Below are 14,179 nucleotides of genomic sequence, written 5' to 3'. Positions count from 1 at the left end.
GAGTTATTTATAATTTAAAAATTTTCTTCTGTGCATGTATTAACTTTAAAATTCTTAATACAATTTAAAAACGTGTAGATTGGGAAATCATGAAGGAGGGATCAATGGACATAGATCAACAAGTGAGATCAAATTGAAACAGTAGTTGACTTTGGGGACTTGAGGGAAGGGTAAGAAGTGGGTGAGGGATAAAAGACTACACATTGGGTACAGTTTACACAGCTCAGGTGATGGGTGCATCCAAATCTCAGAAATCACCACTAAAGAAGTGATCTGTGTAACCCAAAACCACCTGTTCCCCAAAAACTACTGAAATGAAAAAAAAAAGAGTAATTGAAGGAAGAAAGTCATGGGGTAGAATCTTGGGATCACTTCTGTGAGGCAGGCAGAGAAGGGAGACTGAGAATGAGCAGAAAGGTTCAAAGAAAACCAGGAGAGGATGCTCTGATAGAAATCAAGCGTAGTGTAATCAAGTCAGACTCCTGGCAGGAAACAGCCTCACTAAAGTGAGTTTAATGAAGGACTGTTTTCAAAGGTGTGAGCGTGGTTAAGAAGACCAAAATATGACAGTAAAACACATATGACTAGCAACAACAGATGGTTGTAAGTGGATGGGCCTGAAGTGACAAGGGTTAGGCATTGTTGCCAGAACTTAGGAACCTGTAGCGCTGGAGAGAATCCCCTAATCTCTTCAGAAATAGAAGGAAAAGCCACTCCTAGTTGGTTGCCTGGCAGGAGAGGATACAGGAGATTCAACTTCTCTCTCATCTCATTTTCTTATCTCATGCTGGCTCTTCATTGGCCAGAAACAGAGAAGCCAGGAGACAAGGAAGCCAGGTGATGCAGCTCACGGGACAACCTTTGGGACACAAAGCTGAGTGGAGAAGGGTGGAGGGTAGGTCTGGCAGTGCAGACACAGACTGTCCGGCGCACCCAGAAAGGCAAGTTGAATAGGATGAAATGCTTAGCCAAAACAGATGATACAGAGAAGTCACAGAGATGAATACTGAAATTTCTATTGCATTTGGCAATTAGGAGACCCCTGGCAACTTTAGAAAGTTCCCTGGATTTGGTGATAGAAATTATATCTTTGTAGCTTAAGGAATAAGAAAAATAAAGAGCAGTCACTTCCATGGAGGGTGATTTTCTACAAGAAAGTAAGCAAAATAACAATTTGTCAACATAAAATATTATATGCATATATATGTATTGAATATAGTTTTTGTAATTACAGGTTTATAAATCAACATTCTAAATCCTGTCTATTTTTAAGTTGCTATATAAAACATTGAATTTGTTCTTATTGATAAAACCTGCAGTAAATTTATAGAATTTTGCTTTTCAGTAATTTTCTTTCATTTATTTGTATCAGCCATGCTTTCATTAAATTTAGATTTAGGAATAACAGACCATCAGGCCAGTTTTCCTCCTTTTCTTTCTCTTTCTCTCTCTCTAGGTGGTGGTGCATTAGTTCTGGGGCAAGAGCAAGACAAAAAAGGAGAGGGATTCAGCCCAGCTGAGTCTTTTGTGGGCTCCATAAGCCAGCTCAACCTCTGGGACTATGTCCTGTCTCCACAGCAGGTCAATTCCATTTTCAGTGTATGACAGTAATGAGATGCAAAGGTACAAACCTAGTAAAAATGTGAACAGCCTAATGATGACGTAACTTATTGTAAGCTCTTGGTTATCAGAATTTATCAACAGTATCATTTGATGCTGTGGTTATAGAGGAAGTTAGGCAGAAGTTACAGTAATTTTCAGTGAACACCCTTTTTAGTTTCTTGGTGATATTCTCAAATTTTATTGGAATTATTTTAGATTTTGCAAAATGATGTTTTCCAGTAAAATTTAAGAATATCACCAAAGAGAGCAGGAGAAAGTCATAAAGAATAATGCTTCAAATCTCTCCGACTAAAGATGCAGAACTTTAAGGCTGGCACAAGATCATCCATAGAGAGCAACATATGATCTAGTGGCTAAAACCAGCCTAGAGTCAAACAGCTGGGGTTCAAATCCCAGTCTTACACCAAACTCACTGTGATGATTTTGAACATGTTATTCCATATCACTAAGTTTCAGTTCTCTTATCTATAAAAGATAGATAAATAGAACTACATAGCAGAGTTTTGACAAGATTGAACAAAATACTACATATACATTTGTGGTATTATTTGATCCATAGTAAAGGCTTAATAAATGTTCGCTGTTATTACTACAGAGGCTGAACTTCTCTAAGCCTCAGCTTCCTCAATTCTATGTCAGAGGTCAAAGACATAGAATGAAGAAGGGGAGAGCCTCTACAACCCCTTAACAAACCACATGGCTTTACATAGGGAATTCTAGGTGTAGGATTTCAAAATTTCAGGCAACCATGAGTCTAGTGGGAGAAGTAGCTGGGAGAGGGAATGATAGAGCTGGGGGGAAGGGAAATGGAAGAGAATTTCCTGCTGCCCCTGAAATCACACCTGCTTCCCTCCACCCCCACCTCTAAAAAATCTGTGAATGTTTTCAATAGGACTAAAATAACATATAATAACTCAACCTTAATGGTTCAAGTAAGGCTTATCTAAAGTGTTATTCAACTTTCAGGTGAAGTCACTGGCTACCTCCTGCCCAGAGGAACTCAGTAGAGGAAACGTGTTAGCATGGCCCGATTTCTTGTCGGGAATTATGGGGAAAGTGAAGATCGATTCAAAGAGCATATTTTGTTCTGGTGAGAATTTCCTTCTTCCCTAGACTCCACTATCTCTTGACCACCCTGGGACTGTCTAGCAAAAGGAGACAATACAGAATTCTCTATCAGTCAAATTGTATGTACCTGTCAATCCACTTTTTGTAACCAGTAATTCATACTTACCCTATTTTCATCCAAAGGATTTATTTTCTTTAATGCTAAAATATATTCTGCATAATAAGATATAATTAGGGAGGAAATTTGGATGAAAGTAAAATAAAATCAGAAAAATAAGATTAGAGAAGAGATGAGGTTATTTTTTTTCAATGCCCACCAACATACTATGCACCTGTTTGAGATGGGGTACTCTTTTGGTTCCATAATTTGTAGAAGGTATCTAGGAACAGGTAGCACAGGGAGAAAAAGCAATGGATATTGCAATCCACACACTAAAACTGAAATATCAAAACTGTATCATGAAATTAAATGTATTTAAATGAGTTTCTTAGACTGTCCTAGAATTTATGGCTTTTGATAACTTACAAGAACATTTCATTAACATTCCTAAAATATTTTAAAAGAGGGAGAGTTGTTGATTCACATGTTTTTTTAAAGTAATTTTGCTTGTCAGTGATCTGGTTATATGTTAACTTGTTTTCACATCAGTAAGGTGGCTCTCAAATGCTGATACAGAATATAGTTTGAAATCATTGACTTAGTGATGCTGCCACTATGTTGCTGACAAGCTCTGCACCTGTGTTCTTTGCCCTCAGATTGCCCACGCTTAGGAGGGTCAGTGCCTCATCTGAGAACTGCATCAGAAGATTTAAAGCCAGGTTCCAGAATCAGTCTGTTCTGTGATCCAGGCTTCCAGCTGGTCGGGAACCCTGTGCAGTACTGTCTGAATCAAGGACAGTGGACGCAACCACTTCCTCACTGTGAACGTGAGCTGCCTTTCTTGAGGCCATTTCAGTGACTTTTGAAAAATATTGAAAACATAAGAACTCTTTTCAGGAATGCTAGACAAAGGGTGAATACTTCACAGTAGCAAATATACCAAATATTCATTGAACTTTTTCTTTGTTTAATGAACTGTGCTGGGCATCATGAAGGAGATGGGTGATTAGAACCCAAAAGGACCATTTGTGGATGCATCCAAGGTGATGCAAGGAACTGAAAGTGATGGAAAGACACACCCTATAGGTGGAGGCCCAGAGATAGATGGGTCATTGCTGGAGGGGAAAACAGGGAGAGACATCTTCAGTCGAGTGCACTCATTCATTCATTTATTCAGCAACTTTTAAAGTACCTATTTGCTAGGCACTGATCTAGGTCCTCGAGATGCAGCAGTTGGGGGAAAAAAAGCCCCTATTATGTAGTTTAGATTCTAATAGGAGAGACAGGAAAATAAATAAGTAAATATAATATGTATTTATAGTAAATAATAAAGGTAAGGGCTAGAAGTAAGAGCTGTGAAGAAAGACAAAAGAGGCCAGTGTGGCCAGGCGTGGTGGCTCACACCTGTAATCCCAGCACTTTGGGAGGCCAAGGCGGGTGGATCGCTTGAGCCCAGGAGTTCAAGACCAGCCTGGGGACGTGATGAAACCCTATCTCCACAAAAGATACAAAAATTAGCCAGGCATTGTGATGTGTGCTGATAATTCCAGCTACTCAGTAGGCTGAAATGGGAGGATCACAGAGCCCAGGAGGCAGAGGCTGCAGTGAATCGAGATTGTACCACCGCACTCCAGTGTAGGTGACAGAGCTAGACCCTGTCTTAAAAAAAGTAATACAAAAATGAGGGTTGGGTGGAGGCTAGACTGCTATTTTAGATAAGCACCTGTTATCACCTGATATATTTACCTGTTTTGTTTGTTTGCTTGTTTGTTTTGCCTATCTACCCCACTAGATAAAAAGCTCCATAAGGCAGGGATTTTGTTTGGCTCACTGCTGTAACTACAGCACCTAGAACAGCGTCTATGTGTTAGGCCATTTTGCATTGCTATAAAGAAACACCTAAGACTAGGTAATATATAAAGAAAGGAGATTTAATTGGCTCACAGTCCTGCTGGCTGTACAGGAAGCATGGTACTGGCATCTGCTCAGCTTCTGGAGAGGCCTCAAGGAGCTTTTACTCATGGCAGAAGGCATCAAGAGTAGGCACATCACATGACAGGAGCAGGAGCAAGAGAGACAGTGGAGGAAGAGTTGCCACACACTTAACCAGATCTCGTGAGAACTCACTCACTATTGCAAGGACAGCACCAAGCCATGAGGGATCTGCCCCTGTGACCCAAACACCTCCCACAAGACCCCGATTCCAACATTGGGGATCACATTTCAACATGAAATTTTGGCAGGGACAAATATCCAGACTTTATCAGCATCTACGGTAAATGTTTTCTGAATAAATGAATTGCATGCCTACTATGAGCCAGGCAGTGTGCTAGATGCTGAGGGTTCAGGCTGCTGCTATCCCTAGGACACACTCAGTCTGATGTTTGCATGCAGTAAAAATGTCATGCTTAACTGAACTGCTAGTTTAATATAAAGTGTTCTTTGAGTATTTTGCTCTTAATGTCATTGTCTTCTTCCTGGTCACCTTACAGGCATTAGCTGTGGGGTGCCACCTCCTTTGGAGAATGGCTTCCATTCAGCCGATGACTTTTATGCTGGCAGCACAGTAACCTACCAGTGCAACAATGGCTACTATCTATTGGGTGATTCAAGGATGTTCTGTACAGATAATGGGAGCTGGAACGGCGTTTCACCATCCTGCCTTGGTGAGATAAATGTTGGCAACTATTATACGAGATTATTCTAGCTCTGTAGATGACAATCATCCCAAATTCCTGAGGTTCTTGAGGCATTGCTTTGTTAATTTTATCTCATCCCAGTAAGCTGTGGCCAAGCCATGGTGACAAAGCAGCTGTATGTAGAGGTGCCAGAAATGTTTTAAATTTTTATCAGGCTCCATATTAAAACTATATTTATATATCCCTGTCTTATACTTGCCCACCTATAAACTAGGGAAATAATAGCTTTTATTGTATATCTGCAATGTGATTATGACTGTTATATTTAAATTCTATACAAATATATGAAGTGTTGTGCATTACATGATATGTAATGATTTAAAAGTAAAAACAGATGTTCGATACATAAGGAAAAGGAATCAGCTTTAATATTTGTAAGTTGTCTTCATTTTAGATGTCGATGAGTGTGCAGTTGGATCAGATTGTAGTGAGCATGCTTCTTGCCTGAATATAGATGGATCCTACATATGTTCATGTATTCCACCGTACACAGGAGATGGGAAAAACTGTGCAGGTAACTAATATATGTAGAACTAGAAGTTCCTCATTCCAGTCTTTTATTGAAGCACATGTTTTAAGTGTATGTTATTTCTAAGTAAGATAATAGTTTCAACTTTGAAGGGCATACAGGTAGGCAGACAAGATAAAGATCTTATAAAAGACACATCAGTAACAACTAAAAGTGCTTTAAAGTAGCAGTGTGCCTCCCCCAAATTCCCAATTTCTGAGAAACAAAACTGATAGCCAACTATGCTGCTAAATGTTGAAATGTCTACATAGTACAAGAATAATAGAGTGGATATAGAAATATAATCAGTGACCTCTCTGCCTCAATCAGAGCAAGGAAGATGCTTTATCACGTCTTCACTATCAATATCTTTCCTCTGCCTCGGTCACACAAAATTGTATCATTAAAAAAAAATAGATATCTTGCCTCCCCAAGACATCTTGCATTACGATATTTTGAAATAGCATTGATGATACTAGATCATCTCTCAACCCATTGTTGTATTTCTTCATTTGCTGTGAGGAGTAACTCCCAGAAAACAATAAGATGTCTATGTAAACACACCATATAAACAGTTCTTTATTTTAGTTATTTCATGTAATATTATATTTGGCACATTTTTTGATGTCACAAAATAGTTTGAGAGCAGGATTTTAATTCCTGTTTTTATAATTCGCTTTATGGATTTTCCATAAGTAACTTTTCTCTGTATGTTAATATTAGGTGATATTCACTATGGAAAACAGTTTAATAAGCATCTTTGGACATACACCTTTGTGCTTACCTCTGGCTGTTTTCCTCAAAATCAGCTCATAATTGCATTTACTTTAAGAATTTATTTAAACTCCTTGACTTATATAGCCCAAATGTCCTTTGAAAAGATTGATGCAATATATCCTCCCCTTTTGAGAAATCAAGTATTATATTCACTTTTCTTGCTCAACGCTGGCCCAAACCTTGCTTTAGCCTTTTCTCCTTCCTATTATAGCAGTGGTGACCAACCCTGAATCTGTAGATAGGGAGAGCCCAGAGCCCACACTATTTGGGAAGGGAGGCTGGAAACTTCCCTAAATCTGCTTTATTCCGCCTTTCCATCAACCTGACACTAAGTCAATTGCTCTGAAAAACGGTATGAAGAGGGAACAGATGAAAGAGGTTAACGCCCTTCTAAGCCACGCCCTAACACCACCGCTACTTTCCCAATGAGAGCCTACCTTTGGGGCCAGAAAAATTATGTATATTGTTGTTAGGCATTGCTGTTTCAAATTATTATTGCTTCAATGCTTATTAAATGTATGTTCTGGTCTAATGTCCAGTGTGTCTCTGGGCCCTCATGCATTTCCCTTCACGAGGTTTTCTCTTAACTATAGTGGAATTCTTTTGCTGTGAGACTTTGCATGGTTGTGTGAAAGCCACTTATTATTCCACCAAAACTGTTTGTTTCTAGAACCTATAAAATGTAAGGCTCCAGCAAATCCAGAAAATGGTCACTCCTCAGGTGACATTTATACAGTAGGTGCCGAAGTCACATTTTCGTGTCAGGAAGGATACCAGTTGATGGGAGTAACCAAAATCACATGTTTGGAGTCTGGAGAATGGAATCATCTAATACCATATTGTAAAGGTATGTTTAGTAATGTTACCATGTTTATTATGTTTGGCAATCATAGAAAGGTAAGGTGTAGACATATAAAGTGTTTTATCAGTGTTCTTTGTATTTGAACTGAAGTATTAGGCTCATGTTTAAACATGACCCCACACACACTCCAAAAAAAAAAAAAAGAAAACAAACAAAAAAAAATCTTGAACTGCCCCTTGAGATTTCAGAGATTTTTGCACAGTCTCAAAAAAGTCACATATTTGTTTTTCCTTCATTAAGCTGTTTCCTGTGGTAAACCGGCTATTCCGGAAAATGGTTGCATTGAGGAGTTATCATTTACCTTTGGCAGCAAAGTGACATATAGGTAAGTGTCTAAGATTAAAACTATATTATAGAAGATGTTGATGGCATGCTGGTAGTGATATAACACTGAAAGAAAAGGGGTGGGAAAATAATTCCAGAGGACATTTTTGAATTAATATGTAATTAATTGAATGATATGTAGTGTAAACAAATCTTAATCCAATAATTTAATGGTAGTTACATCTAGAATCCTTAAATAACCTGACCAATAACCTATCATTACCTCCAGCACCCCCCTGAGGCACACTGAGAGTGGATGCTCCTAGCTAATGAATACTCTTGATGTCTCAGAAACAGACTAGACCACACCACTCTCAAGGCAAGGATTCCCTGTTTGTAGTTACTAACCCATGATGCAAACTGAAGGCAAGCCAAATTCTTAAATCTATCCTACTTCCCTGTGGGGAAGATATACAGTATTCAATCTTGAAAAAAAAAATAATTTAAAAGCATTATTTCAGTAGGAAAAAAATCAACTTTTCCAATATGTATAAATTCTTAATATTTTTAGAGGTTTTTGGCACAGATAAAAGTATGCAAAATAAAGCAAATTATATCCTGTAATTTTCCTCTATCTTCTTTAGGTGTAATAAAGGATATACTCTGGCTGGTGATAAAGAATCATCCTGTCTTGCTAACGGTTCTTGGAGTCATTCCTCTCCTGTGTGTGAACCAGTGAAGTGTTCTAGTCCAGAAAACATAAATAATGGAAAATATGTTTTGAGTGGGCTTACCTACCTTTCTACTGCATCATATTCATGCGATACAGGATACAGGTAACTTTTGTAGACACCAACCAAGCTTTCTACAATACTGTGTTACTTGCTCCCTATTTTAATTTTTTTGAGACATGGTCTCACTGTGTCACTCAGGCTAGAGTGCAGTGGCACAATCTCAGCTCACTGCAATCTCCACCTCCCAGGCTCAAGCGATCCTCCCACTTCAGCCTGCCGAGTGCACAGACTACAGGTGTGCATCACTATACTCAGCTAATTTTTGTATTTTGTAGAGATGGGGGTTTCACCATGTTGCCCAGACTAGTCTCGAAGTCTTGAGCTCAAGCAATCCACCTGCCTCAGCCTCCCAAAGTGATTACAGGTGTGAGCCACCGTGCCTGTATTCTTTACTCAATAGGTTTCATTTATATGTGACTGGCTGACTCTAAAAACAGATTTATAAATATGAGGATGTTCTCAAATCTGTATGCTTCCTGAGGCCTACCTAGCTAATGGTAAATGCCCAAGGAAATATTCAATCTAACTATGACTCTGGGAGTCCTAGTTCGATTGCTATAAGCATTCAGACTTCAAACATGAAAGCAAAAATTTTTTGTGAAACATAAACAAAATACCAAATAAATGCTTTTTTGATGGATTTCTTTATAAACAGCTTACCAAGCTTATACTCAACATTGCATGGAATGTTACAAAAAAGCATGTCAAGATAAGGGGCTAGGTTCTTAATACTGTAGGAGTGTGTGTGTGTCTGTGTGTGTGTGTGTGTGTGTGTGTTTAAACAGAAGGGACAATGGGGAAAGGCTGTGATCAGAAACATGATCAACAGGATCTGAAGTGGAACAGATCGACTGAACAGAAAGTGGAGTGAATTAAAGCATGCTATCAGAATCAGGTTGAAAAGAAAGGCAGATAAGCCATGGCATAGGGATGTGAGGTTTCAGTCAAAGGAAGACCAGAGGTCAGAGTCGGGGCAGCATGGTTCAAATGCCCAGGCTCATGGCCTGGACAGTTCCCTTTGACCTTAGTTGCCCTGATTTCCTGGCTACTTAGGTGAGTGGCTTTCTTCCTGCTGGATTCTAACCAGTCTAATGAACCCCTTCTCATCCAAGTAGTCTGCTCTTCACAGCTCTGGAGTGCCTTACACAACTGCCCATAAGCAGATTCAATATTTTACTATGCACCAAGTGATTATTGTTGTTACATTGTTTTCACCCATTCATTGTTTCAAATGGTATATAACTTGTTTAGATTTCTCTTGCTTTCATATAAAGCAATCTAATATGAAGAAATGCTATTTTTGTGTACTCAAATTCCTCAAATTCCCTTATTCTGAGTTCTTCCTGTTTTATCTCTATAGCAGCAAATCCATAGCCAATGAAAGAGTAACATCATTCTTTCCTGTAGCTTACAGGGCCCTTCCATTATTGAATGCATGGCTTCTGGCATCTGGGACAGAGCGCCACCTGCCTGTCACCTCGTCTTCTGTGGAGAGCCGCCTGCCATCAAAGATGCTGTCATTACGGGGAGTAACTTCACTTTCAGGAACACTGTCACTTACACTTGCAAAGAAGGGTGAGTAGAGCCAATGAAGGAAAGGATCATTGAGAGTCAGGGAAGTGGATGCTCCCGACTGCAGAGATGGGCTCCATTAGACACGAAATTTAATTTCCTGGCAGTCAAAGACAAAGAGAGCCTTATGTTTTTATTTCCTACTTGTAGAGACAGAGTATATTCTCCTGTGGAAATAATGTTTTCCTGGAATTTGAGTAGTATATCAAATTAGACCCTCAATAATGGACATTGGGCAATGCAGTGAAAAAATATCTTTATATTATAATTTTTTTTAATTTAACTTTTTTTTTTTTTTTTTTTTTTTTTTTTTTGGAGACAGAGTCTTGCTCTATTACCTTGCCCAGGCTGGAGTGCACTGATACAAGCTTGGCTCACTGCAGTCTCCACTTCCCAGGCGCAAGCGATTCTCATGCCTCAGCCTCCCAAATAGCTGGGACTACAGGTGCCCACCACCACACCTGGCTACTTTTTGTATTTTTAGTAGAGACGGGGTTTCACCGTGTTGCCCAGGCTGGTCTTGAACTCCTGACCTCAGGTGATCCACTCGCCTCAGCCTCCCAAAGTGCTGGAATTACAGACATGAGCCACCACGCCTAGCCTTATATTGTACTATTAAAGATGCAAAAAGTACATTTAAGTGGGCTTTTGTGTGTTTATATTCTGCCAAACCAAAGGCAAGACTTAAGTCATAATATAAAGATGACATATCTACAGGGAGGAAAGAAGATAATAAAGTTCAGGTTTTTACATTTCTAATGATCGTATTTAATTCAGAGATAATCTTTGGAAACCAGGAAACAAATTACAAAGGGCTTTCAGACTCATTGTCTCATTTGATCTTCATAAAAACCCTGTGAGGGACTGAGAAGGGAAAGGCTCCCTTTGGGATGATCAATTTAGGGTCTCAATGGAGCCAATACAGTATGGAGGGGTGACTAAATCTCAGGTCGTCTGAGTTGCATTTCATTGCAATCATTGTTTTTTTCCCTATGCATCCTCAATAAATACTTTGATCAATAGGGCTTTCACACTCCAGATTTACTACAGTTGTTTTTCACAAGCTGCCACAGCAGAGAAGTTGCCATTATCTGGATTTGTATCTCAACTCTGTTGTTCACTAACTGTGGGGCCTTGGGGAAATAGTGTGACCTGTCTGCCTTGATTGTGCTCCTACATAAAATGAGTTCATACTTACAGATGTTGTGAGAAATAAAATGATATAATATATGGCCTAACCAGAAAAAAAATCAATGAACCCAACAAACTTAGCCATTATGATGATGATTGGTGCAGTTTCTGTATTTTCATGGAAGTTGGATTTTACTTCACGGGAATAGAAAACCATTCCACTAATACGTGACTGCCAACAGGTGGCAACGATATTTTCTTGCGAAAAGATAGTAAGAGTTAAAGACTTGCATGAATAACTGAAGCCCAAATCTTAACATCTTTAAGTGAACAAGGAATCTTTAATATCAAAATGTCAGTGCAGAAATGGCTTTAGATGGTCCCATCTACCCCGGTGGACTCACTCACATAAGAACTGCCCCTAATGAACTGCATAGGACTATTTAAAATTAGTCATTTAAAATTTTGTGAAATCTTAGCAAATACACATGTTCCAAACAATATCTTGATATTGACTACTGCTGGAGCTTTTTCTGATTTAAAAAGTAATGCATGATCACCATATAAAATTAGAAAATACAAAATCTATACTTAAAAGTCACCCATGATTTTATTACCCAAAGACAAATATTGGTAATATTTTACTTCATTTTTCCTAGATTTTTGTCTTTGCATGTATTTTTGAATATTAAAGATGATGCTACATATACAGATTAATACTTTTTCCTCTTGCCTTCACAAATCATACACATCTGCACAAATTGTTCACTTAGAAGATATAGTAAGAAGAGTCTTATGTCTGGCTAATGTTGTTTATCTAAAAGTGATGTATTTAAAGAATCAATTAAGACAATTATGAAAATGATTTTAAAAATCTTTTCATTTGAATAGGATTTTTTGTTTAGAGGAATTCTATGTGAATCATCTCATGTGAGTCCTTTTACAAAAATGGAGTGTGGCAGAAGAAATATTATTCCCACTTTATAGCTAACACATGAAGGTGATGGGTCACATTCTCTCTCTCTCTCTCTCTCTCTCTCTCTCTCTCTCTCTTTTTTTTTTTTATATACTTTAAGTTCCAGGGTACATGTGCACAAAATACAGATTTGTTACATATATATACATGTGACATGTTGGTGTGCTGCACCCATGAACTCATCATTTACGTTAGGAATATCTCCTAATGTATCGCTCCCCTCCTACCCCCACCCCACAACAGGCCCCAGTGTGTGATGTTCCCCATCCTGTGTCCAAGTATTCTCATTGTTCGGTTTCGACCTATGAGTGAGAACATGCAGTGTTTGGTTTTCTGTCCTTGCGATAGTTTGCTCAGAATGGTGGTTTCCAGCTTCATCCATGTCCCTACAAAGGACATGCCTTCATCCTTTTTTATGGCTGCATAATATTCCATGGTGTATATGTGCCACATTTTCTTAATCCGGTCTGTCACTGATGGACATTTGGGTTGATTCCAAGTCTTTGCTATTGTGAATAGTGCCGCAATAAACATATGTGTGCATGTGTCTTTATAGCAGCATGATTTATAATCCTTTCGGCATATACCCAGTAATGAGATGGCTGGGTCAAATGGTATTTCTAGTTCTAGACCCTTGAGGAATCACCACACTGTCTTCCACAATGGTTGAACTAGTTTACAGTCCCACCAACAAAGTAAAAGTGTTCCTATTTCTCCACATCCTCTCCAACACCTGTTGTTTCCTAACTTTTTAATGATAGCCATTCCAACTGCTGTGAGATGGTATCTCATTGTGGTTTTGATTTGCATTTCTCTGATGGCCAGTGATGATGAGCACTTTTTCATGTGTCTGTTGGCTGCATAAATGTCTTCTTTTGAGAAGTGTCTGTTCCTATCCTTCGCTGACTTTTTGGGGTTGTTTGATTTTTTCTTGTAAATTTAAGTTCTTTGTAGATTCTGGATATTAGCCCTTTGTCAGATGGGTAGATTGAAAAAATTTTCTCCCATTCTGTAGGTTGCCTGTTCACTCTAATGGTAGTTTCTTTTGCTGTGCAGAAGCTCTTTAGTTTAATTAGAACCCATTTGTTAATTATGACTTTTGTTGCCATTGCTTTTGTTGTTTTAGACATGAAGTCCTTGCTCATGCCTATGTCCCAAATGGTACTGCCTAAGTTTTCTTCTAGGGTTTTTATGGTTTTAGGTATAACATTTAAGTCTTTAATCCATCTTGAATTAATTTTTGTATAAGGTGTAAGGAAGGGATCCAGTTTCAGCTTTCTACATATGGCTCCCAGTTTTCCAGCACCATTTATTAAATAGGGAATCGTTTAGCCATTCCTTGTTTTTGTCAGGTTTGTCAACAATCAGATGGTTGTAGATGTGTGGTATTATTTCTGAGGACTCTGTTCTGTTCCATTGGTCTATATCTCTGTTTTGGTACCAGTACCATGCTGTTTTGGTTACTGTAGCCTTGTAGTATAGTTTGAAGTCAGGCAGAGTGATGCCTCCAGCTTTGTTCTTTTGGCTTAGGATTGTCTTGGCAATGCGGGCTCTTTTTTTGGTTCCATATGAACTTTAAAGTAGTTTTCTCTAATTCTGTGAAGAAACTCATTGGTAGCTTGATGGGGATGGCTTTGAATCTACAAATTACCTTGAGCAGTATGGCCATTTTCACAATATTGATTCTTCCTATCCATGAGCATGGAATATTCTTCCATTTGTTTGTGTCCTCTTTTATTTCATTGAGCAGTGGTTTGTAGTTCTCCTTGAAGAGGTCCTTCACATCCCTTGCAAGTTGGATTCCT

At 38.6% G+C, this 14,179-nt stretch overlaps 1 protein-coding gene across 1 annotated transcript in view; it reads left to right on the top strand.

Annotated features, from left to right (window-relative positions):
• Window positions 1–14,179, top strand: part of SVEP1 (sushi, von Willebrand factor type A, EGF and pentraxin domain containing 1) — a 260,322-nt gene that overhangs the window by 180,803 nt on the left and 65,340 nt on the right. Inside the window, exons 28-36 of the mRNA XM_010365569.2 lie at window positions 1,457–1,581; window positions 2,590–2,713; window positions 3,448–3,618; window positions 5,284–5,457; window positions 5,885–6,004; window positions 7,446–7,622; window positions 7,878–7,962; window positions 8,546–8,737; window positions 10,103–10,270. Coding sequence (XP_010363871.2) covers window positions 1,457–1,581; window positions 2,590–2,713; window positions 3,448–3,618; window positions 5,284–5,457; window positions 5,885–6,004; window positions 7,446–7,622; window positions 7,878–7,962; window positions 8,546–8,737; window positions 10,103–10,270 — 1,336 coding nt within the window. The remainder of the gene's footprint in view (window positions 1–1,456; window positions 1,582–2,589; window positions 2,714–3,447; window positions 3,619–5,283; window positions 5,458–5,884; window positions 6,005–7,445; window positions 7,623–7,877; window positions 7,963–8,545; window positions 8,738–10,102; window positions 10,271–14,179) is intronic.

The sequence above is a fragment of the Rhinopithecus roxellana genome, chromosome 16 (assembly GCF_007565055.1).
Source record: "Rhinopithecus roxellana isolate Shanxi Qingling chromosome 16, ASM756505v1, whole genome shotgun sequence".
NCBI classification, from domain to species: Eukaryota; Metazoa; Chordata; class Mammalia; order Primates; family Cercopithecidae; genus Rhinopithecus; species Rhinopithecus roxellana.
This window is presented reverse-complemented; position numbering and strand designations above follow the sequence as displayed.